General features: G+C 33.6%; 2 protein-coding genes across 2 annotated transcripts; both read right to left on the bottom strand.

Annotated features, from left to right (window-relative positions):
- Positions 1-23,577: 23,577 nt before the first annotated feature.
- On the bottom strand, positions 23,578-24,216 carry LOC145240299 (general transcription factor II-I repeat domain-containing protein 2B-like). The gene has a single exon (XM_080103880.1). It carries the CDS (start codon positions 24,214-24,216, stop codon positions 23,578-23,580), a length of 639 nt encoding a protein of 212 aa, XP_079960006.1.
- Positions 24,217-24,363: 147 nt separating this feature from the next.
- On the bottom strand, positions 24,364-24,744 carry LOC145240298 (general transcription factor II-I repeat domain-containing protein 2-like). Its single transcript, XM_080103879.1, has one exon. It carries the CDS (start codon positions 24,742-24,744, stop codon positions 24,364-24,366), a length of 381 nt encoding a protein of 126 aa, XP_079960005.1.
- Positions 24,745-26,026: the final 1,282 nt, after the last annotated feature.

Here is a 26,026-nt window from a genome sequence, read left to right as displayed (position 1 = left end):
TATATGTGTGCATCTGTAAGTAAATGTGCCATGTATGTATATGTATATGTTTTTATGTATACATATATGTTATGCGTGTATGTATATGGTTATATATGTAGATATATGTGTGTGAGTGTAAGTACGTTTATAAATGTATATGTATATTGTATGGATATCTATGTACGTTAAGTGTAAATAATATAGATGTGTATGTGTAGATATATATGTATGTGTGTATATCCATGCATATGTGTACACAGATGTATGCGAGTCTATATGTTTTTGCATGTATATACTGTATTGTTGCATTTTATATTTTTTGGTTTTCTTACATTTTTATATTTTATATTTTTGTGTATGCATAAGGAAATATACAAAAGGTGTGCATCCACTCCTGTGTATTTGTGTGTATGTATACTTCCGAAATATGCGTGTGTAAAAATCGAAAATATCGTTTTGTCCATACTGGGTGGCCTTCTGAAATTGCCGACCACTTAAAGTTTGACCGTTGGTTATAGGCGACATATTGTCTGACTTCTCAAGTAATTTACAATGCTACACCGGAGAGTACATACTTAATTTTAAGGTCATAAAAAGAATAAAAATAAAAATTTTCCCTACTGAAGTTAAGATAAGAAAAAAATAAAACCCTAAGATAAATGGATAGATCAAAGGCCTTGCTTATCCTCCCCCAGACCAACCCCACCCCTATTCTATGACAAGATTCTAATTTTGTAAGTGATATAAGAAAATGTTTTTGTATCTTGAGTTTCAGTTTTCGAGGGAAATTCTTGGCCTTAATCTCCCGAATAACGGGTGATTACAGAAACATGTATGCACATATATAGCCATCAATGTTTGTATACATAAATTAAATATACCTGCTCTGTTAAATCATTGAGCACTTTTTTGGTAGACACACATTGTTTCAATGGATGTAATGGATGTACTTCTAGGAAACTAAACTCTACGGCCGTAATATATATATATATATATATATATATATATATATATATATATATATATATATATATATATAGTTGTTAATCTATTTTTGAATAATCTCAAAATAGGTTGAAATGCTGTCTCTTCATTTTTATCTTTTTTTAAAGAGTTCGCAACTTTTTATGATCTTTTTATGTTTTTTTCTTTTGAAGAGCTCCATTTTTTCTTTTTTTTTTTAATTTTTTCAATTTCTTTCATTTTTTTTTCCATTTTCTTTGTAGCGTCGAGGGGTTCCGGGTCACCCGAGGAAGTCTTATTGACTGAAACAGATGGCTATTTGTAGCGACCATATGTAACTGTTTAGCCTTAAATGATATATATATATATATATATATATATATATATATATATATATATATATATATATATATATATATCAAGGATGAGAGTTCATATAGAAATGTTGTTTTAATTTGAATAAAATAAAATACGCGTCAAGTGCGCTTGAAAGCCAAATCACAACGTAATATAAGGAAAATAAACAAATATTTTACTTGTTTGAAATTTATCACAAATATATTTCAGAGGTATATATATATATATATATATATATATATATATATATATATATATATATATATATATATATATATATATATTCTCCTATTTATGTCTCTCTATCCTCTTCCCTCCTTTCACTTCCTTTTCCCACTCTCTCTCTATTATCTTCCTTTTTTTTCCTTGCTTCCCCATCCCTCTATTACCTCTCGGTCTAGCTTTCTCTGGCAACTAGAAAAGATTGTTGACAAATTATTACATAACATTAAAAAGGGCTGTAAAGGTCGGTCCCCTTGACAAATTTTGTTCCTGTTGACACCTTAAATAAAGAATATTAAAATACATAGTTATATTTTATCTAAGGCAGTGTTGAAAAAGAATATATCAGCTTTATGTGTATGTGTGTCGTGTGTAGTATTTTTTTTGTTTTTAGCTGGATGCATAGACAAACACACAACCTTCTTTATATAATAGACTATGACATCTAAGGATAGAACAAAGGAATGAACTAACAAGCGATATGACTGGCAAGATGCTGTTTCATCATCATATTGTGTGACAATATTGTCATCATATCATCATCATATTGTTTGACAATACGACAACAAAGACTGATTGCAGAGTGAAATAGTGTTGAAGCATTATGGATTAGTTGCAATGACACTTCATCTATGATACTTCAAAGTAATCATCAAACGAAAGTTTTCGCTTGCGGCATTGTTGTATATTAATATATATGCAAATAGAAACAAGCCACTGTAATGCATTCTTTCTCTTGGCTTCAAAGATTCAATAAACACAATTAAATTACGAACAAGAACACTTGGAAGTTAATGTCAGCCATTATTTGCTTCTTTTTCCGTTTTTCATTCAGAAATCTGATTTTTAAAATCCTGACTTTAACGGATTAAATTCTTGACCTGAGCATGAATGTTTCCTTGGCTTAATCAGAATTGTTGTTTTATTTGTGCGAAAGCTTATCAAAAAGAAATGATGCATCTAATATGGAAATCGATTCACCAAAGAATAAATAGAAGATTCCGTTTTGATTTTGATCTCATTATACGCACAACATTCTGTGAAATGTGAATATTGTAATCAAATCTTTCAGAGACAATTTTCAGCCATTTAACATTTGCCAATCTAAGAAATATTTTCATGTTTTTTTTTTTTCATAAGTTTTCATAACAGGGAGAAGTGTTCGGTACTATAAAATAATGGGTACTCAAAGAATGTCAGCAGTTATGAAGTCAGCCACAAACATTGATGGAGAAATTTGAATCCGTTTTAGAAATGGTCGAAACAGTTTCCGATTTGAAAGCAGTTTTAAAAAGCATACAAAAAGCATACGATACGAAGCATGAAAATAGTTAGGTTAGGGTTTAAACAAATTTAGCCATTCAAAAGAAATAAAGTCAATAAAAATTTCTCAAAGCAAAAAAAAAAAAAATTAAGGAGGCTTTCAAATCATGAACTGCTGTAGTCATTTCGAGGCTTAAATTGGGATTCACCATCGATACTCAGGTCCGAATACATGAGTGCTGAAATTCTCTGTACCGTTATTTCAAGAAAGAAAATAGATGGAATAAAAGCTATCAATCTTTAACATAATTCTAATATATACATTTTTGCTACATTTTATTTTTGTATCTAAATTAAATATGTAGTTTGAAGTTGAAATCTACAAATATTGTGAAAATCCTAAAAAATGGCAAAAACTAAATAATAATTTGATTATACTTTTTACAATTTTCATTTGTTTTTTTTGGGAATGGATCATCTTATCGAATGTTAGATGTTCATCATTGTTTTATAAACTTCTTTTGAAAGATCATTTTAGGATTTTAACCGTTTGGACATGTCTCGCTCTTGGTTCAACAGGTAGTGTTTAAGTTTTTTTTTCTGGGCCCAGTGGCCCACTATGATTACTAGAAAGATTGAAGTTTTGCAAATATTTTAGTTTTTTTTCCTTGTCATTTAGTTCTTTTTCCTCGCTCTTTTTAGGCTGGTATCATTATGGTATCATCATGGTATCATTATGATATCATCACGGACATTGATTTCAATTAAATTTGTTACTCTCTCACTCTTGTCCTATATCACTGTCTCAGGCTTAACAGCTCTGCTTCCTATGTATGTAGCTGTAGGGATTGCATAGTCATTGTGGATGGTGTATGACATTTCATACATTTCTTTCTAGTACATTTTCCCAGGATTTGCTTCTATAATGGATACTCATTTTTTTTTTTTTGCAGATAGTTCAGTAGAGATATTTACACTCCATTGATTTCAGTCTGACTTTTCACATGTCACAGCAGGCTATTTGATAAAATTAAGAAAATAAATTAAGTTTCTTTAACAACTCAATAAAATCCAGAGATAACACTATACTGATCAAATAATTAAGAAGCAGAGAAGTTACTCTTATCGATTTTCCCATTGAACAGCTGGCAAGGTGACCAGATGCAATGCATATCTATTAATGAAATGACAGATCCAATTAAGATGCGGTTGTATTTTGTGTGCAAATATTGATAAGGCACAGCCGAAAGGGAATTACTTTGTACCAGTGATGCTTATTTACAAAATAACTTTAAAAGACAAGAAAAGCATGCTACTAATAAGACCACATTTATAGCGGCTACTTGTTGGGATTTTGGAAAAAAATGTAAACAAAATATATGCGTATACTAAAGCTGAATGAATCAACGTTTGTTTCCAAAAATCTTTGATGACAAAAGCAGTTGCTAATGAACAACTTACCCATCTGTCTTATTGTGTTATGAACTCTAATATTTTTATGTCTCTGTGAGTATTTAGAGAAAAGTTAAATAGGGAAATAGTGGATCAATGAAATATTTTAGTATAATGCAGTTTCTTATCTAGTGATAAAAAACAATAAGTTTGATAAAAATGCTTTAGTTTTTTATTGCTCTTTTTTATTTGAATTTTTTAAAAACTTTTCTTTATCCTAAACAAAGCATATTGCTACTTCAGCATAAGGGGCTACTGTAATAGGGGCCAGAATTATAGGTTGGAGCCTCGGTGGGGGCGTTGAACTGAAGTATGTGTGTTTGCATTACATTTAAGTTTCTGCTGATTGGTATGGTCGAGAAGATAGGGCACATGAAGAAAATTCTAAAGGCAAGTGGTCTGAGGAAAGAAGCTATTAGAGTAAAAAGTTTTCCGGCATCTACAGTGAAGAGGTGAGATTTTGTCGCTAGTTTAAAAATAGAACGCCAAAAAGATTATTTATTTAAATCCTTAGAAGCATTTATTAATGAAAATTAGGCTTGTTTAGCTACAGGTGGTCCGAATAGCTTAAGATTTTATCCATCTTTCTTAAAATCTATTCTTGCAATGAAATCTCGTATTCAAGAAGAAACATTTTTTCAAACACAGCATTTGTTGCGTGGTTTTTACTCTTGACTAAAGATTTTCCCATTGCATCTATGCATTTCATTAAACATTCAGCGTTGTGCATGTTTACACCTCGCTTGTGTTTTATTTTACTTCTTAGTAATATACTTTGAAAGTTAAGTGTTAATATAATCTACCAGATTTAACGGGTTATTAAGTAAAATTCATGGTTATAGAACTATATAATGATTGATAACTGATCACTTTGATTAATCTTTTCATATTAGAAAAAGTTTAAAGTTGTATTTCAGTTATGGCCTAGATTTTAGTGAATATACACGTAATGTAAAGTCCTGGTAGATAGGGACGCTTAGACCGCATCATATCCATTTTGAAAATAATCAAGAAGTAATTCGTGCAACGTTGAATCAAAGAAGAAAGGCAATTTTTTTACTCACTCATGCCTCTATTTAGTCTCAACAGGTAAGGGATATGCTATGTAAAGATGCTTGCGTGTAGAATCCATTATCTTTTTATATATATATATATATATATATATATATATATATATATATATATATATATATATATATATATATATATATTGTATCAGATAAAGTGCAAAGTTACGGAGAAAACAATAACAAAATTCAATTATTGAAAAGACAGAAGCTGACTACTAATCTTAGTCTTGAAAGTATCAAGTATATAAGTAGGAGAAAAAACAGCCAGCAAGGAAGAGAGTTCCACAAGGTTGCAGTTCTTGGAAAGAAGCTATTGGAATAGGAAACAGTATTATAATGAGGCATCAAGACAGCAAATTGATGAAGACCTCTAGATCAATGAGTCAAACGATTTAGAACAAAAGAAGCAGGGAATAGATCAGACAATTCTGAAGAACAGATCCCATAATATTATTTATGAAAAAGATGGAGATTAGCAGCAGGATGTTTTTGAGAGAAAAAATAAGGGTAGGTCCAATCAAATTTTCTGCGCCTTATCAAAAAACCCTCAACTGGGACAGAGCTCAAATATGACACAGTACTCCATACATTCTATGATAGCTGATTTGTAGAGATAAAAAATAGCATCAAGTATGTGTAAGTGTTCATAAGAAGCAGAAAAAGTGATGCATCTAACATTTGAACTCAAAGAAAAATTTGATAAAAAATAAAGACCAAGAAGTTTTAGACTTGATTTCTCATCAAGAACAGAGCCACCTATGAGAATATCATGAAAAAGGGACACACCTACGATTGAAAGACACGAGATGAGTTTTAACAGGATTACACAAAGCAAGCCATTTCATACCTCAATTCATAAACCCAGATCAACTTTTAGATCAGCTGCATATTTCAACTGATCCGAGGGAGGTTTGCTAGAAGTAATACTGGAATAGAGTGTAGTATCATCAGCGCAAATGTTAATCTTCGAATAATATTTAGAAAGTCTCTTATATAGAGAAGAGTCAATATTAGGCCTAAAATACAATCCAATGAAACACCTGCTTTGATAGGAAAAGAAAAGAGACACTATCCAGTTATTAGCGAGCTTCGATCAGAAAGAAAAAATCAAATGATGTCTAGAACCTTGCCACCAATACTATAACCAAGTCAAGTGAAACATCTTCAAAATGCCAAGCACAATCGCCCTACCCTTTCCTGAATTATCCATATCAGATGCACTCAGTTACAAAAGTATAAGATCAACTGTTGAACGAAACTCTCAAAAGCCATATCACTACGAAGACTCAAATATCTAGTCTGAACTGTCATTTTTTGATTCCAATGAAACGACTGGAACGAGATAAGCAGAGACCACTCCACCATACAGCATCTGGTACTCCTAAATGGTCATACATTTTAAGCTCAATGTTACTTACCTTTGATAATCTTACAGGAACTTGTGTATCAACATGATTTTACTGTATATATATATATATATATATATATATATATATATATATATATATATATATATGTATATATATATATATATACAGGGGGATGCAAAAGTAGGTATACAGTGGTCAAAAAAAGAAAAAAAACGTATAAAGTTTAAGGCATTTATTATACAGACAAACAAATGTTGCATAAACAAGTAATAATTAGCTCGTATAATAAGAAACACATGTAATAGGAAGCCCTATTTCCATATGTAGCTTTCAGTTCAATAAAATGTCAATAATTTCAATACTGTATACCTACTTTTGCATCCGCCTTATATATATATATATATATATATATATATATATATATATATATATATATATATATATATATATATATATATATATATATATATAATGAACTCAGAAGGATGTAGTATTCACCTGATATATGCAATGGTAAACTATAATCTAATATAAATGCCAGTATTTATATATAGATAATTTAACCCCAACCGAATTAAAAAAGCTCAATACGCAATAGAGAGTAGAGCTTATTATAAGAGAAAGAAAATTAAAACTGTAAGTTGAACTTTACAATCAAAATTTATTGTTCGACTGAATACCCTAAAAAACAATTCACAAAGTCCTTATTTTGGAGTATTCAGTCGAACAATAAATTTCAATTGTAAAGTTCAACTTACAGTTTTAATTTTCTTTCTCTTATATATATATATATATATATATATATATATACATATATATATATATGTATATATATATATATGTATATATATATGTATATACATATATATATACATATATATATATGTATATATATATATATATATGTATGTATATTCCTTTTGTTTAGTATTATTAAACTACACTAGTGTTCTAAAGAGATGGAGAAACGTAAAATTAATTCAAACAAATGTGATTTTTAACAAAAATCGATTTTCCACAATTGTCCGGTATATACCTTAGATATCTATACATTTACCCAAATGGTGACCAAGATTTGTAATTCCATCATAGAAGATGATGGCATTCTGGTAATGCAATGGTTGGCTTCTTCGACTCATAATAAGAATGGGTGTGTTTAAGCAAGAGTGCATCTGTCATTAGCTTCTTTTTGTGTTTTAATTTGCGTGTTTTAGTCAGTTTTCTTTATTCTGATGTATGACTTCGTTTTTCTTGTCTTTTTCATGTGAACGAACCCTGCTACCTCAACTGTCCTACATTTGCTAACCCAAGACTTCTCATCCATTCTTTCAATGTGACTATACTAACGAAGTTTCCTGTTCTACACACATTTCCCTATGTACTTTAGATTTAATCTTCCTCTGAAGTCACCAAATCTAAGCTTGTTTAGCACTCACATTACACATTCATCGTATCATTCTCATAATTTCGTGCTGTGCATTAATAGTTTTCCCCTTTTCCAAGTAATATATCATGATTTACACCTTCAGAATTCACAAGAACAGATACCATCATCTTGCCAGTAGTCACCATCACCTTGGCAACAGATAGTTTAACGTCTTTGGAGACATAAAATCAGAATGTTTCCACTGTTTTGAATTATTCATTCATGTTCGAACTGATGAATTTCACCTTAAATTACTAATCTGCAGTGAAAATCTTCCGAGTCAGCCTGGAAGCCATTTTAGAAGTTTCTTGGAAATGTTAACCTTTTTCAGCTTATATTCTGACATCTTGCATACCTGGAACCTATCTTGCGTACATGTCAAAACAGTGAAGAATAAAATAGAACTAGTGTTAATGGATTTAATCATTTGTATATGATACCTTTCTTTCGCATGCACTTTATGTATTTTTGCATGTACTTTATGGCTGCTCAGGTCCACGTTTTTTCTATATTTAGATTTGTATCATACTTTCTACAGAAATGAAGACAAAACACATATTGTGTTGTTTCTGTTGCTTTTTCTTTACATTTTGTAACTTTGATCATGTTTTCCAAGCATAAAGGTGACTTTTCTGATGGAAATGCTTGTAAGAAGTGAGATTAGCTATTATGAAATGCTTATTCCAGTGCGTTTTAACTTACATTATAATTACACATTGTTAGATACATATCGTCAGCTCAACCTGAGGATTTCTTGCTGATATATAGTTTCATTAAATTGAGCTGATGTTCTAGAGGATTTAAAACACGTAAAATTCATTAAAATAAGTTTAATTCTAGTCGCGAAATTAGTCAGAAACTAACACAATTACTTCATAACAAACTAATAATCACGTTGGCACAGCAGTTCTTGTTAGATCACCGAAGTACACAACGTTTAGCCTGGTCAGTACTACATGGATGACCAATTTGGGAATACCAGGCGTTGTATGCATGGGATGTCGACATCTCCCTGCAAGAACCTAAAGTCATCATCTTCCCTAACAAGGATATATATGTGACTGGGGACCACTTGTGAATTTTAAACTCCCATGAAACTTCCTCCTTAAGGTTAGTGCCTTAAGGTTAGTACTACATTAACAAAAAAAAAAGTTCCATAAAGCCTCAAAGAATTTTAGTTTTCAGTAATACATGCCTTTAACACACAATTATTACGAACTCCGTCAACATTGGTTCTTTCTCTGCTTTGGAAAATATTAAACACTTGAATTCGACTTCATGTCCCGCATAACACTTAAATATTATTTTCGGCAATCTCAAGTCCAATCCAGGTAGATGAGACACAACCAGGTTCTCTTATACTCCTGTACTGGTATGTGATTATTCCGATGTAGAAAAATGCTTGTAGTTTTTTTTTAACTTCATAGGATCTTTTGTTATTCTTATGATTTCCTAACGTTAATCATAAACAGAGATGGGCCCCACAAAGGGCACAGTGCACTGGTGCACAATTGATTTTCTTCATTTTGATGCTCATTATTTATCCTTCGATTTTTATCTTTTCCATGAAATTGTTTCTCCTGTTTGGAATGGATTAGATAGAAAGAACCAGAAACGATTGTAATTAGTGAACGCTTTCCAAACAAAGATTAAAATTAAGATAGTGAATTGTAAAAAGGGAAGAAAATGAATGATTACCAAACCAAATGGTTTTTCGTGACTCAATCAGCATCAGGTTTGTGTGTGTGTGTGTGTGTGTGTGTGTGTGTGTGTGTGTGTGTGCGTGTACAAATATATATGTGTGTACACACATCTCTCTGTATGAATATGCGTAACGAAAGGTGTTATCTTGAAAATAATTTATGTGACATCATGGATTACTTGTAATCATGGGAATGATTCCTTTGTGATTAGTGCCACATTACCTTGATGTTGATTTATCAGGGCGCACACTTAAGGACCCAGAATGCTTGAAGAGTGATTTGATTTCTATTGTCATTTGCAAATTTTATTTTGATATGATAAAAAATAAGATCAATGCTGAGGCATTTAGCGATTAGTGATGATTTCTTTATGGTGAGAATAGCAGTTTAAGATAAGCAGCAATTTCTTTTCCCTTTATTTTTTTTGCTTTAGTTAGTATCTAACTCTATGGTCCCTCCTTTTTTTTCTTATTTTGTTTTAGCTGGGGATGGGGTATCCTAGTGGATGCCAAACATTCACTCGCTATCTCATACATTCCAAGTGAGAGACGTTTTTAAGATTCTAAGCGTCCCTTTATATGAAATTGTTCGAATCTCTCTTGCACTTGGTTCAACGGATATATTTGCCAGGTAATTTTTGAAATTCTTTTTCGTGAATCTATTTGCTCTTATAATTACTGGAATAATGGTGATCTTCCTAAAATTCCAATTTCTTTCATGTCGTACATAAGACCTTGTTATTTCGTCATCTTTTCCCTCTCTGCTCTGTTTAACCCAGCATAATATCTACTAAGATTGTTTCTTTCTCCTTGCCCCATATTACTATTTCAGGTTTAATAATTCCTTTTTCTATGTACGTAGCTGTATGAATTGCATAATCAGAGTATGACTGATTTCCAACAGTTCGTTTCTGGTATATATTCCCAGCACTACATTGGATATTCAACTTCTTACAGATCGCTTAATGGAGATATTTTCACACGCCATTGTGTCACATTGTATAGCAGCCATACTCCAACAAAACCTTATCGCTGGATGTCAGGTGGCTCACACTCTCTACTTCTGTGTGACAGAACCTGTATTTATCATTGCTAAGCCCACTTATCTTCTGAAAAGCATTCGTCACCGAGCCTGGATTTTGAGCAGCTATTATAGTCCTCTTCTGATCATAGTGAATCGATTCTCTTTTTAGCCAGTCTATAGAGCCTTCTTTACCTATATAGTACCTGGTAAATTCATCCAAACAATACTTGGAATGCTGTTGGTTGTCCAGTTTTTGCAATGGAAGGTTTTGGTGTATTTTGGCGACTCTTTTGAACCATTTCCATAACAGACTTCTTTTCTAATTCTATCTCATTTGTAAGACAGCCTTGTCCCCAATGTTTGGCCAGTTTTCTGATGGAGGTTGTTCTGTTGGCTCTTCTTTCATGATGTTGATATACCATCTTAGAGTTTGGATTTTGAGAACTCATCAGATACTTGCACGATGTTAATAATCAATTTCTGAGAGACAAATACTTTCTGCTCCTCTGGGCAGATACAGCCTAAGCAGACACTGAGCTCTATATTTTATTCTGACAGTGTCAATATTTTCCATATTTAAGTGTCTAATCTGTTTAAGTTCCTTTTTTGGTCAGTCAAAAATGCCAAAGCTGTATGTTACCACAGGCATGGTTAGTTGGTTTATGGCAGTTACCTTGTTTTTGTTTGTAAGCTCTGTTTTACAAATTTTCTTTACACAACATCTATATTCACTGCCAATTATTTCTCTCATCTTGGCATGCTGAATTGAATCGTTTTCTTTTATATCAAGGTATTTGTATTTTTTCCGCTTTTTTACATTCTTGATGTCAGTATCTTCATCAAGCTGTATGTTTTCCGTTTAGACTTTCTTCCCAGATCTGATAGAGCACTTGGCACATTTGTCCAGGACAAATTTCATTCCATTATCTTGCTTAAGTCAACATTTGAGCTGGCATACAGCTTGAAGTCATCAATGAAGACTAGGTGGTCGACTCTTTTGTTCATGTCTTGTTGGTGGCCCTGGCTCAGATTGTAAGCATTCCAGTTTTATTGAGTAGTTTGCTTAGCAGATTTATCGCTAGGCAAAAGAATAAAGGATGTAGGCTATCCACTTGAAAGATTCCTTTTCGATTTTTGACATCAAGGATTTTTATATGTCCCATAGTTTAGCTTAATGCCATGATTGCTTGCCACATTTTTATATATACAGCCAAGGTCTCCCTGATTACTGAATGGATTTTATATAAATCAAGGCACTGCAGTAGTCATGTGTGGCACACACTATAATATGCTTTTTGATAATCAATCTAAGCCATGTTAAGGTTCTATAGGCTTCAAACATTGTCTTATTAATCAACAACTGTTCCTTAGTGCCTAAACATTTCCTCCTACACTTTGCTCATTCTTTTTCCAGACATGTTTTCATGGAGAGGTGTTGATAAATGCTGTCTGCAACCAGACTAGTAGAGAGTTTGTAAGTCGTAGTAAAACAGTAGATGGTTCTATACTTACTAGGGCATTGTGTTTCATTCGTTTTAGGTATGAGGTTTGTATCACATTTTAACAGCCATGCTTGTGTGGCCTCTTCACCTCTCAATAGTCTGGTGAAACAACTACTATTATGACTATGAAATGCTGTTAGTTGCTTAAGCCAGAAATTGGGTAGGTTGCCTATATCAGGCTTTTTGTAGTTTTAGAATTCATTCAGCTTTTGTTTTATCATTCCAGTTATTAACACTGGCTCTGACATTTATGGTTTGTTTTTGTTGATTTTAACAATCTCTATGTTCTATTTGGCCTCTTTATTGTAGGTACCCTCATTCTCAAACTAATACCCCCAATAATCCTACTTTTCTACTGTAATTGTTTCACTTATCAAATTTCAAAGTTGTGCATTTTGTGTAAATCGTTTATTTTCGGTTTCGCCCTATTCTTGTTCTTTTTGTAATTCTTTTGCAGGTATTGGGATCCTACTCTCGAGTTCTCTCGCTATGTTCTTCAGTTTCCCAACTTTTATCCCATATTTTACACTGAGCCTGCAGATAATGTTCTTCAGCCGTCTCTGCACTGCTGAAGGGGTTATTTGATCTGAGATCATTACTTTCTGCAAAGGTCAGCTAATTTAGGAACTTCTGTTTCCAGCATATTTTTTTTTTTGTGCTCTGGACTTCTATTGCTTTTGCTTCTGGAAATTAGGGATCGATTTTCTAACAATTTAGAGTCCTGTAGCATAAGAAATCCGGTTCATCTCCATGATGGATATATTGTATTGGACAAGTCTTTAGAGATAAACATTTTTATTTTATTGCTTCCTTGGTAGTTCTTGTAATTTGTACTTTTGGTAGCTTATGTCTTTCCTCTAGTCTGATCCTTCGAACCGATTCAATGGTCTTACATAGCTCTCCATCCAGGGCCAAATACTCATTATTCGGTTCTGGTAATTCCTCAAGTAGTGGTGCTGGTACAGGTGTTGGTATTAGACTACTTGTTGATAGTGGCGAGAAGAACCAAGGTCTAGTGAAGGGCTGATTGGGATTTTTACATTACTACCTGCTGGGGGTGAGAGACCTGTGGGGGAAGTTATTCAACAAAGACTTTCCTGGTGTTAAACTGGATCCATGTCAAAGTGTCATGGGCACAGACAATCGTGATGGATCAACAGGTGAATGGTGATGTGGTTCTGGCTGTGCTGAAATGGTCAATGATGGGAATTGTGATAGGGCTTTTCAGCAGGTTCTGCTTTTTATAATGAGAGTTGAGATTTCTTTTTTTAGCCATTTCAGCCTCAATAAAACCTACAAATCTTTGTGTTGTTAATATGTTATTTTGGTGGATTAAACATTTCATTTACCTAGATAGAAGTGGAAAAATATTTCCCTTCAGGTCTCTATCCTTTGTGTTTGGAATGATTATTTCCAGCATATTCCACAAAAAAGGGTGAAACCAGAAAATAAACGGTTTACAAAAATGCACAACTTTGAAATTTGGTAAGTGAAACAATTACGGGAGAAAAGTAGAATTATTGGAGGCATTTTGTTTGAGAATGTGTTAACTTTTCTTCGCTCTCCCATCTAGACTATGTATAGTCTATGTATAATTTCTTCTTCCTTAATAGGAAGGTAGTTGTTTTTTCCTCTTTTAGGGCATCATTTTTAATGAGGTGACCCCCTCTTCTGTCATATATATTCCTATCTGGGAAACCAATAATCTTAATCGATAGTAGTGACTTCATTTTCTCTTCAAGAAAGTTCCTTTTATTTTTTCAGGATTTAAACTTTGAGTAATGATAGCAAAATAGTACTTTCTTTTGGGCAACAGATTTTTATTTTCTTATTTTTTTCTGCTAAAAATGATGGAGAAAAGGGGCCATGATTTTTTTTTTTAAAGCCTGATGGCTGACCCTGATTGTCCTATGTCCTGGCTGGAATTCCACTTCAAGAGAAAGTTTACGCCATTGGTTGCCTCTTTCCATCTGGTGTATAAACAGGTTTAGGAGTCATTTTTATCCTAGGTGCCGGCTTGCCAGTATTGTTTTTCATATTTTATATATGATTTCCTCATTCCTTATTTCTTAAAAACTGCGCTCTATTAACATGTGTGTAAATATATGTTTGTATATGCCTGACTTTTGAGTATATGCATATGTGCGTATATATTACTGAATATCTGTGTGTAGTCTACATGTGTGAACAGATCCTTTCATGTATCTAAGTTCATGTTCATATATATATATGTGTGTGTGTGTGTGTGTGTGTGTGTGTGTGTGTACATATGTGTGAATATGTCTTTGTTTTAGTACATGTACGTGTGTATATGCATATAAATATGTTATTGCAGTTTCCTAATTCTATGTTTGAGTACGTGTGATTGACTGAGTACATGTTTCTATATGCTTTGGTATCGAAGGTTATGAAATCGAAGTTAAGAACGAATCACCGGTCGTACTTATGTTTGGCTGTTCATTTTTATTGATTCCATTATAAAAGTTATCCGTGTATTTAATAAGTTGTATGCTACTAGCTTTTTGTTCCATTTCGAAGTGTTCTTTATTTTCTTTATTATTTATTTAGGCGGATTGTCTGTTGGATAAGTTTGTGTATAAATGTTGTTCACCTATTCTATCGTGTGAAGGCATATTTATGCCGATCAGTGTTATAATTCTTTAGACATGAGATTATTTGTTCAGTGTGGATACTTTTAAATCTTAATATTGAGCACAATATCGAAATATTATCCTATGAATTCATAATCTTCATCTAACCATAGCGATCCCGTTTCTCTCTCATTTGTTGTTAATTGTACCTATTTACTATGCCTCCCCACAGGACAGAGTTAGACACCAGGGTCGTTTTTTAACGTGGAGAAAAGGTACAAAAATAAAAATTGTCTCAGTCGTGAAGGATTTCTCCTCCACCGAAAGAGAACAAGAAATGGAAGTGCAGCATCTGAAGAACAGATACTACACTTTGATCTTGACCAAAAAGGCTAAGAAAGTGTTCCCTGTCTATTTTCTGGTATTTATTACCTTCTCGAAACATCTACTGGGGTTAAGGGCTTTATTTGAAGTATAGATATTTCTACTTGGTTAATCGGGTAATTGGATATCCTATATAATAAATTGTGCCATATACAGCACAATCACATTGGCGCACCGGTTCTCACCAGATCACTGAAGTTAAGTTATGATGAGCTTGGCCAGTACCAGGTGAATGACCATTTGGAAAGGTTAGGCGCTGTATGTACCATGCCAAGTCGTAGAAATTTCAAGGTTGGTATTTGGAGGCATGTTTAACTCACACAAGATGAAAAAGAATGGGAAGCTACTGTCTTTACTTGTCTTCCCGAGATTACCATCGCTCTTCAAATTGGAGAACCATGGTCGCCGACGCTGTTAAAAAGCGGCAGGGCCGCTACATGCATGCATGCATGCATTAAAGAAGAGAAATAATAATGCATTTTAATTGTTTCAATTATTGCCGTGATTGTAGAATTATCTATTCTTGAGTGGATGTGTTGTAAGCGATGTTGGGAAGCAAAAAGTTAGTCTCTGAGATTCTTGTATGTCAATGTTATATTAAGTTGTGTGTGTGTGTGTGTGTGTGTGTGTGTGTGTGTGTGTGTGTGTGTTATGAAAGGGAGTCTGTTGTTGGATGTAGATTTGTATGGCGGACTGTTCCTGTTTATTATTTTAAAAGGGAGCATGCCTCTGGGGGTATAGGAAGATAGTAGATAGGGGCTGAAGGAGTGAAGTCATGTGTATACTTGGGAAATTATCTCCCTTATCTTTAAAGAATGTGTTCTTTTTGAACATATTTTATATTTTGTTTGAGGAAATAATAGAGAGTGTTGATTCATGAGGTGTATGGTGGTATTGTAGCTATATTAGTGATAATATGTTTAAACAGGGGTAGAATTCCTACAAAAATCAGTAGCTAGATAAGTATTATATTCAACAGAAAATAGTATTAGAACATTAACCCTTCTATGATTCATATTCACGTAATTATGCCTAATATTAAACTAATTATTATTATTATTATTATTATTATTATTATTATTATTATTATTATTATTATTATTATTATTATTATTATCTTAATAGAAATAGCAGTAGTAGCAGTAGTATTAGTAGTGTATTGTTCCCTTTTCAGGATGTATATCTCATGTCAAGAATGCTCCATGCTAAATTTGGTATACGTCTTTCAATATTTTGCAACGTGTAAGCATTTTTAATAACAGTAGTAGTAGTAGTAGTAGTAGTAGTAGTAGTATTAACATGTTTATTCTCCTATGAAAATCCGGCATCTCAAGATTGCTTCATGTAAAATTTTATGCAATTCTGTTTAGTAATATGAGCACCTATAAGTTACCAAGACCAATACAAGTGTAATATCCGATGAATATTTGATTAAACCATAAGAGATAACAAGAGGTCAAACAAAATATCTTCTCCTGAAAATAGCAAATGAAAGGAATGTAAAAAAAAAAAAAAAAAAAAACTTTCTCCAATCACTTAATCGAAAATATTTCACTTTATAACGTAAAATTTATCCGATCCAAAATATTTCCACATTAAATTTTCTGGCAAATTGTATAACTCTGATAAAATCAGCAATTATTTGTTAATCTGCCAATGTTTGCAACATGCAGTCTCCATCATTTATAGGATGTTTACTTAAATTAGAATGCGTAAATATCTTATTTATCCAGACTGGAAATTTTCTTTTTGTCATCCAGATTTTTAAAAATTTAAGAAGTACTTAATTTCGATATTTTTTGCACACTCTACCATTTATCATTAGCTTGAATAATTAACAATGCACTATTATTAAATTTCATATTATTAAAATTAATATTATTGAATTTCGTATTATTAAAATTAATATTATTCAATTTCGTATTATTAAATTTCATATTATTAAATTTCATATTATTAAAATTCATATTATTAAATTTCATATTATTGAATTTCATATTATTAAAATTAATATTATATGGGATAATCATGTTGACACACGAGTTCTCATTAGATTCACCGAAATTAAGTGACATTGAACCAAGCCAGTATGTGTGACCATTTGAGAATAACATGCACTGTATTTTGGAGGATAGTGAAACCTACCTGAAAAAATATATACAGCCTTTAGTAAATACTTCAATGTAACTTACTGAACTACACATGTGTTGGTATAAAGGACCAACCACCTGTTCTTAATCATATGGCGAAGCTCTCTGGAAATAATATGCAATTCCTTCGTTTATTTTTTAATTATTAAAACAGGAAAAAGTAGTTCAATATTGATATTACCAAGACTTATTACTTTCAGAAATGTTTTTTTTTTTTTATCAAAGTGATTTATATCATATTTTGTAAATATATGGTTGCAAGAAGGATATGTAGTGTGATTGACGCTATTCAGCAAATGCTAATGAAAAGAAGCCATGAGTTAATTTAATTTAAGATGTCAAAGATTTGTAAATTTATACAAAACACGTTACAAATTGAAGAAACCGAAATCCAGTCATGCTCTAAATAGCAAGATCGATTTTGACAACAGTTATATGACATCATGGCCATATGAATGGCAATATTGTCGTACCAAGAATCGAGATAGCAGAAAAAATATTCTTGTCCTAGATAAATGATGATGTTTTCCACGATAACTTTGAAATTCTTTTGCATCCAAAGGATCTCTTCGTCGGTGCAATAAACGCTATGTATCGCTTTATTGCAGGTTAATATTTTTTTAATTTTGAAATTGCTATGAAACGTAGAGACGTAAAATTTGGTACACTGGAAGAGCATAACAAGGTGCCTTATTTCCCTGACCTTTTTGGAATTTAAACAAATATTTTGAAAATCATGTTAATGTTTTCTATTTTCTGGTAATTTTATGTATGTTTTATTGCAGGTCTCCCAAAATGCATAGAAAGGGTCGATTAACAGTGAAAAGTGAAAAGGAATGTGTTGTTGCAGGCCTTGCAGAATGTTTATCTCTCGTAGATCTAGCCAAGGAGTTTGAAAGAGATCGAAGAACATTGTCTTCATTCGTTGAAAATCAAAACATCAAACCAAGGAAGAACAAAAACACAAGTCAGTTTGTGCCCGTGATGTTAGAAAAATTCATTGCTAACTTATCAAGCAGCCTGGCAGCAACAGTGCTGCTATATTTGACAAGGCTGGAATGCCTTCCTTGCCAAAGAGACACGCTGCGATGTCTTAAACGAAATTACAAGAAGCATTAAGCCTATAGCAAGATCTGTTTCAAACCAAACTCATAAGGAAAAACGTTTGACTTGAGCTCAGAAATACATGAAAACCAGCTTTGAAAATTTTCTTTTCGCCGATGAGATGAGAGCAACACTTGATGGACCAGATGGGTGGGACAAAGTTTGGAGTCCTCTTGGATTCCCTACCCCTCATCGATTCCGTCGTCAGCAGGGAGGTGGAGGTGTCATTTTTGGGCTGAAATAAAGCGTTTAGATACCAAGTTGTCATGTTTCTGTATTTTATAAACAGTTGCTCTTTTCCAGTAAGTAGTTATTTACTTTAATGTTTCTCCTTTCAAATTCATATCATCGGAGTGAAATCAATTGCATCTTTTATTTTGGCCTCTTGCAATCTGCATGGTTTATTAGGTATTTGCTGAAATGTAAAATACAGAATCCTCTTTTTATTATAAACTAGCGAGGGGTACCCGGCGTTGCCCGGGTGTTTGTAGGGGGTGTGTGGTGTTAAGTAAAAAAGAAGCCGGGGGGGGGGTAGGATCGAAGCCGAACCCCTGAGGCGAAGTTTGAAAATAAAATCGGCCAGCCAGAAGTGAAAGATGTTTGAAAGTCGTCGAGCGTTACGACGACGACGATGACGATGTAAGCATTGTTATAAGCGAAGTAAGAAAAGAAAACAACGTTTTAATTAAGGGGGGGGGTAAACACACACAAAAGAAATAACGTAAGGCACACGAACGATTAAAACAGAAAAATGAACGAACGTTACGTGAAAAATGGCTTAAATAATACAGGGTTCAATATTTAAAAAAAAAAATATCTCACACCACGATTCGAACCCAAAACGTTAGATAATGAACCAAGGCCTTAACTACCTGAGCTAAAGCGACGTCTTTAAAGTTTGTTTGGTTTATCAACTATTTAAAGTAAATCAGGTCACGACGTCATGACGTCATCTGACGCAAGCGTTGTTGACCCTCCCCCCTGTCGATTTCGGGGTGAAAAAGTTAACGTTTTTCTCGTTTTTTGTCTAGACATCTCTCTCTCTCTCTCTGTTTGCATCTCTCTCTCTCTCTCTCTCTCTCTCTCTCTCTCCCTCTCTCTCTCTCTTACTTCGTCTTCCTTACTCTAAAGACTGGAAAATGGCGTCTGGCTGTTTTTATTTTTAAAAACTTCGTTTGTTAATATTTTTTGTAAGCGTATTTTTTTTTTTACTTCACATGTTTCGCTTGTTATTTTTCGTTTAACTATCATATCTACCTATTTTGAATGTGGTAATAACTTTAGTAACGTTGCCATAGCGTAGAAGTTCATAGTTTAGCTTTAATTAATTTTTTTTTACCGATAACAACATTTTTAAATTGTAAATTCAGACCGCCATTAGAGGTTGCTGACGTCAAGATCACGTGACATGACTCAGCGGGTTTTAAATACAAGTTGACCCAAAATAAACGGCCGCGTGTATATTTTATGTAGAAGAGTTGGCGGCCGTATTTTTGGGGGCAGTTATAAATCGATTTAAAAATATGTAATGTTTAACATTAAAATGTCACTTTTTTTTGGGGGGGGGGGCCTGCAGAAAATCGATCAGTTGACGCACTTCTGATGGTCACTTTGGACCAATTTTTCGATATTTGTCGTCCGGAAGGTAGGGGCTTTCATATGAGATCAAGTTTGTGAATTTTTGTTGTGTCTGTCGAAAGTTTTTAGCAGACGCACAAACATACATACATGCACACAAACATACATACACACATTTTCGCTTTTATATATATAGATGTTATTGTGACTTAGGAATTTAAAACCATTTACACCGACTTTATTTGCTATTAAACTGTTAGACTATTAAGATAATGGAAGAAAAGGGGTGTTGTAGTGGATACCGACTTCAATCTTTGAATCTGCTATATAAAACAAACCTAGCCAGAAGAAGGAATCGGTTTTATTTTGATAATTCAGTTGTATGATTCGTTTTTCTCGTTTATTCAGTTTTTAAATGTGTTCTTATGCATTCAAACTGAGGAATTAGCGTTCATAAATTGTTTCGATGTTTGTAATAGTTTTGTATTCAACATTCCTAAAATTAGTTTCATAAATATTTCATATTCTTAAAACTAACTTTATAAATATTTTCACAGTATCATGGAAAAAGAACTACACATTTTAAAATACCTACCTTTCAGTTCATAACAAATTAAAATCAAATCAAAGGCATTTTAGTTTATTCAACTAACAGTTATTTTCTTAAAGTCTTAATTTCTCTCTATCAGATATAAAAAAAAAGTTTATATTTCCCCTTTTTTCCTATAAAATGCATCATGGTCCTCTTGTAGAGAGCGACTAACACCCCCTCATGCAATGGAGTGTATATAGTCATTTCTTGTATTTCTTGAGTGTGCTTGGTTAGAAGAATTTATTCAGATTGGCTGGTTTACTGGCCGTGTTCATATCAGCTGAGTATTTGCCTATGGCGTTATTCTGATAAAGCTAGTGAGCAGCGATTCTTTTGTTGGAATGACATATGGTTTTCTTCACCCTCCAGATTTTGCCTTTCTTTGAAGAGTTGGCTTATTGTTAATCGCCTGAGTTACTACAACCTAGGAATTTCGATAGCATTGTTCAGTTTAATTTTGTGGAGGCAGAATGTATCCCCTTCTAGCCCCCTAGCTTACCCCCCACTCTCTAATCGTCTACTACATCTTTTTATGATGAGGATAAAGTAAATGTAGCCGATTGACCAGCATTCCAATTGACTACTGCTGTTTTCATACTAGCTAAGCTTTGCAATTATATCATTCTGGCAATAGAAAAGTTGCCTTGCTGGCAATTAAACCCTTCGTTGTTGGAATAAGGTACAGTTCACTTCAGTTCTAGAAGATGTAAGCAGTATCTTCTTCTTCAGGAGAGAAAAATTATTGCTGATCGCTTAAGGCGCCTCTACTGGGCTATTCTTATATCAGTCTAGAGTGACAAGAAGTGCAGTGGAAACAATTAAATACATAACATTTAACCCAAATACATTTTCCTATGTTTTTGTTGATGGACCTTTTTTTAAGTACTACTACTCAAATGAAGATTAAATCTGGACAGTATACTGAGATGCGTGTAAAGCAGGAGACTTTAATGGTTTAACCACATTGAAAGAATGGGTAAGGGTTCTTGAAGTAGCAAGGTCAGTTGGCCTAGCAAAATATTGGAGGAAGCGACAAGAATTTACTTAAGAGAAAGAGCGATTAATAATGACCGGTAAGAGATTTTAAAACGACAATTCACCGTTATACAAAATTGCTAGTCTTCACAACGTGCAACCATCTCAGTTCTTTTCTTCAGAATGGACTCAAAAAATAAATATATTACTTTGAAGTATTTTCTTTGAACTTTTCCTTCAAAGTAAGATTTTTGTTGTTTTTATTTCGAAAGTATTGAAACAATATTACGAAAAACAAAATTATTGAAATTTATTTTCGTGTAGACATTTGTTTATTTTCATCGATGGATTATTAAAGTTTTTTTTTGTATAAAATAAAAAAGTTGCACTATAAACTCAACAAAAAAAAATATTATTATATCTTAACGTAGCACGCAAATTCCATTAAATTCACTGAATTTTATGAGAACTGCTCAAATTTAAATTAAATATCTATTATTAAAAAACAAAGGAAAAAGAAAAGAGAATATTATTAATGGATTGTAGATTCACATTTCGTTTTTTTTTGGGGGGGGGGTTAAGACTCAAATTGAAAAAATTGGGGGGAAGGTGGATGGCCAACAGGAGAAAGAATGGGCAAATGGCGTTTATGATCATGGGTAAGAGTGGAAAGATGAGGAAGTAATGACAGAACCTATGTATTGCAATTTTTCTGCTATTTTCTCAATATTTTTTGTTATTCCAAAAGAGACCCAGTTGTTGTGTTGCATTCCATCAAAGAAATTTTTTCTTCACATTGTTACCAGACTCTGCTAGGTCGCTTAAAGAATATTTCCTTTTCCCAACGTCGACTGCTGCACTCTATGTTCTCCATTTAGTTTTTTTTTTAATCAATTTTAAGCGCTGGAATGAAATAAAAGCAGGATTGTGATCAGTATTTAAAAGATAAGATAAAATAAATAAATAAAATAAAAACTTAACCCCGCAAAAATGGCCTTAAGTGCTACTACTGTTGTTCTCTGACATTCTTTTTTTTTCTTTTTCTAACCAATATCCGTCTAGTGCTCCTTCTTTTCTAACCCATATCCACATAGTGCTCCTTCTGGGCCACAACTACTTGGTAATGAGAAACTCGAGTTCACAAGAGGTATACTCATGACAACTTAGCAACAAAGAACGCAAATTTAAAAAAGGATCACCACTAACAACAACAAAAAAAGTCCGTTTCCATATAAAAAAAAAAGGATAAAATTATACCAGTAATTACACATCAAAACTATTGAACAATGAGGTAACATTCACAACTTAGACTACGAAATACCTTAAACGTCTTTCCAATAATGATAAAAAAAAAATTAAGAAATCGTTTTGTTGAACATTGAAGAAAACAATTCTCAAAACTGTACTGGAAGACATTTCTATTTAAAACTAAAGAAGATAAAAGGGTAAGTACGGTTTTCTCTAATCAAATTGCTTTTATTTTATCTGCAAGAAAAATATGCATCAAGTGTAATCTATCTATTATCAATATATCTATGAAAGTGAACGTGCCAATGTGTCTGTCTGTGTGTCTGTGTACATTTCCCTACGCCAGGGGTCACGAAACTTTTTTCACAGTGGGCCAAATAACTGAAAGAATGACGAGCGCGGGCCGCATAATCATTCTGTTCAATACTTGCAAGCCAGAACGAAAGCTCTGGGAAAAAAGACGAAAAACTAAATTTTAGCATTCCATGTTAATCAAAAAACAAAGACAACCAACATTTTATTTACTAAAAAGTTTTCAAAGAAGGCGACGTAAGCAAAAAGATAGTTACATCAAACCTAGTGTGCACATATCCGAATCTCACAACCCAAACAGCAAAAAGGTTTAGTGAGATTTGTGAAACTGACGTTTGGCTTTCAAGATATCATCAATGTTTGGTTTGGAATTGCTGCATCCAATCAAGAGAATTGCTTTCAAATGATCATCAGTCAATCTCGTTCTATGTGTTGACTTCACATACTTCATTTTTGAAAATGTTTGCTCACAGACATAAGTTGTTCCAAACACTGATGCCATACCAGCGGCAAATTTCTTCAATTTCGGAAACTCAGGATCAGGTAAGCAGCGGTAAAATTCAACAAGTTTTCCTTCTCTGTGCTTCTCTTTCAACAAGTCATTTGCTTGCAAATCAATGAGCTCCAACTGTAGTTCAACTGGCACATCGTCAAGGTTACAATCAAACGGATTCTGGAACAGAAGAATGTCACTCTCAGTTCTGTCGAGATCTGAAAATCTCTCCAAAAAATGCTTCTTCAAGTCACGAATAATCTTTTTTGGAAAATCGAGGTTGACATCTTCAGCGATTGAAGCGCAAAACTCTCTGAAACAGTGAAAATGAGAAAAGTTTTCTCCTTCCAGTTGTGCTTCAAACAATGACAGCTTTCTCCGAAATCCTTTGATGATTCTGTAGAGATCACAGACGAGGTTATCCTTTCCCTGAAGTTTCAAGTTCAGTTCATTCATGTGGGATGTGATGTCGACTAAAAAAGACGACTTTGACAGCCAGATAGGATCTGACAGCTGTGGATCGGCTCTATCTTTTTCAGTGAGAAAAACATCTATTTCGTTTCGGAGCTTGTAAAAACGAAACAGGACTTTACCACAGCTGAGCTATCTCACTGCTGTGTAATAAGGCAAGTCACAGAAATCAGAATCAATTTCTTCAAGAAAAGCCTGGAACTGACGGTGATTGAGTGCATTTCCCCGAATGAAGTTCACAGCAGAAACGACTGGTTTCAGTACACAAGAAATATCTAAGTCTTTCCCACAGAGTGCTTGCTGATGTATGATGCAGTGTATGAACAGAGCGCCTGGAATTTGAAGATCTTCCAACTGAGTCCTGATCTGCCCCACCAGACCCTTCCTCCCTCCAGCCATGTTTTTACCTCCATCAACTGTAACACCTCGAAGCTGATTCCACTGAAGGTTATAGTCTTGCAAAGTTTTCTGCACTTCCATGAAAATCTCTTTTCCAGTTGTTGTTCCATGCATGCTGCAAACGGATGCAAGAATCTTTTTTTTAAACATCATTGGCAAATCTATTTTTTAAGATAAACAACCTTCTCAAAAAGGTCTTAAAGCGATGGAAACCATGGTGACGTCAGAGCGTAGGCGGAGCTACCACGAGCCGAGGAAGCGACGTCAGTTCAACGTCGACGGGCCTGGTGAACTGACGTCGCGGGCCGGATTCGGCCCGCGGGCCGTAGTTTGGTGACCCCTGCCCTACGCAATAGCTCTATCAATTTTAAGTCTACAGACTCAAAATTTGATATACAGGGTACTGAGATTTTGGAAAATCTTTGGAATCCGTTTTCGGCCAGAAATGTGGCTGTTAAGGGGTCAAAGTTCAACGATTTGACATTTGAGAACTCTACCACACTCCTCTGCTAAATTTTGGTTTAAACACTTGAAATTTTGGATATAGCTTCCTTGAACATGGATCTAACTTAATAACTTGATTTGAGCCCAAATCAAACAAACAAAAAAAAAATTTAGGGGTCATAATAGGAGTCAAAGTTAAAAAAAATTCGATCTCTTTGGTCTCTACCAAATTACTCAGACAATTTCTGGTCTACACATTTGAAATTTATATAAAGGGTATTCAGAGATAGGGAAAGCTTTTTAATCGGTTTGGGTCGAAAATTTTAGAAACCAATATATAAATGTATGTATGTATGTTTGTATGTCTGCCTAAAACTTTTGACAGAGGCGACGGATTTTACAAGATCAGTGTCGTTTTGAAGTTCAACCTTTCAGACGACAAATGTCGAAAAATTGGCTAAAAACATTTATATCTTCACCTTAAACTGGGCACTTTTCTACAGGGGAGGGGTCGCTTTTTTCGACGATATTTTTTAAAGTCATCCTCTCCTTTCGATTGTCTAGCCTTAATTAAAACCTTCGTCACTGTCGGTTTGGCAGTGGTCGTAACAGCAAAGACGTAAGGTTTTTCCCTGTTCTTTTCCTCCTTCGGGGTACGGGTTCGAGCCTGCCTTCCTATTACCACTTTTTTTTTGCTCAACACACACATCTAAACACCCGGGCCATGCCGGGCAGACGTAACTACCCCCGACAAACCCGACAAGCTACTAAGTCTCATCCCTTTACAGTAGAGATCCCTAGGTGCAAGAAAGCCTTTTACTTCAATAGTTTCTTCCCCAGAACTGCGGGTCTTTGGAACTCCCTTTCGGGATTCTGCTTTCCCAACTGCAATGATATGCAGAAGTTCAAGTGTAATGTTAACAAACATCTTTCTACTCTTCTCCCTTCATAA

This window comes from Euprymna scolopes, chromosome 19 (genome assembly GCF_053919585.1).
Source record: "Euprymna scolopes isolate OS-2025 chromosome 19, ASM5391958v1, whole genome shotgun sequence".
Classification (NCBI taxonomy): domain Eukaryota; kingdom Metazoa; phylum Mollusca; class Cephalopoda; order Sepiida; family Sepiolidae; genus Euprymna; species Euprymna scolopes.
The sequence above is the reverse complement of the archived record's forward strand: the minus strand, read 5'-3'. Positions and strand labels throughout refer to the sequence as shown.

Excerpts from the sequence above, each read along its gene's own strand:
- LOC145240299 (XM_080103880.1), bottom strand. The coding sequence starts at position 24,216 with ATGAATGAACTGAACTTGAAACTTCAGGGAAAGGATAACCTCGTCTGT.
- LOC145240298 (XM_080103879.1), bottom strand. The coding sequence starts at position 24,744 with ATGCATGGAACAACAACTGGAAAAGAGATTTTCATGGAAGTGCAGAAA.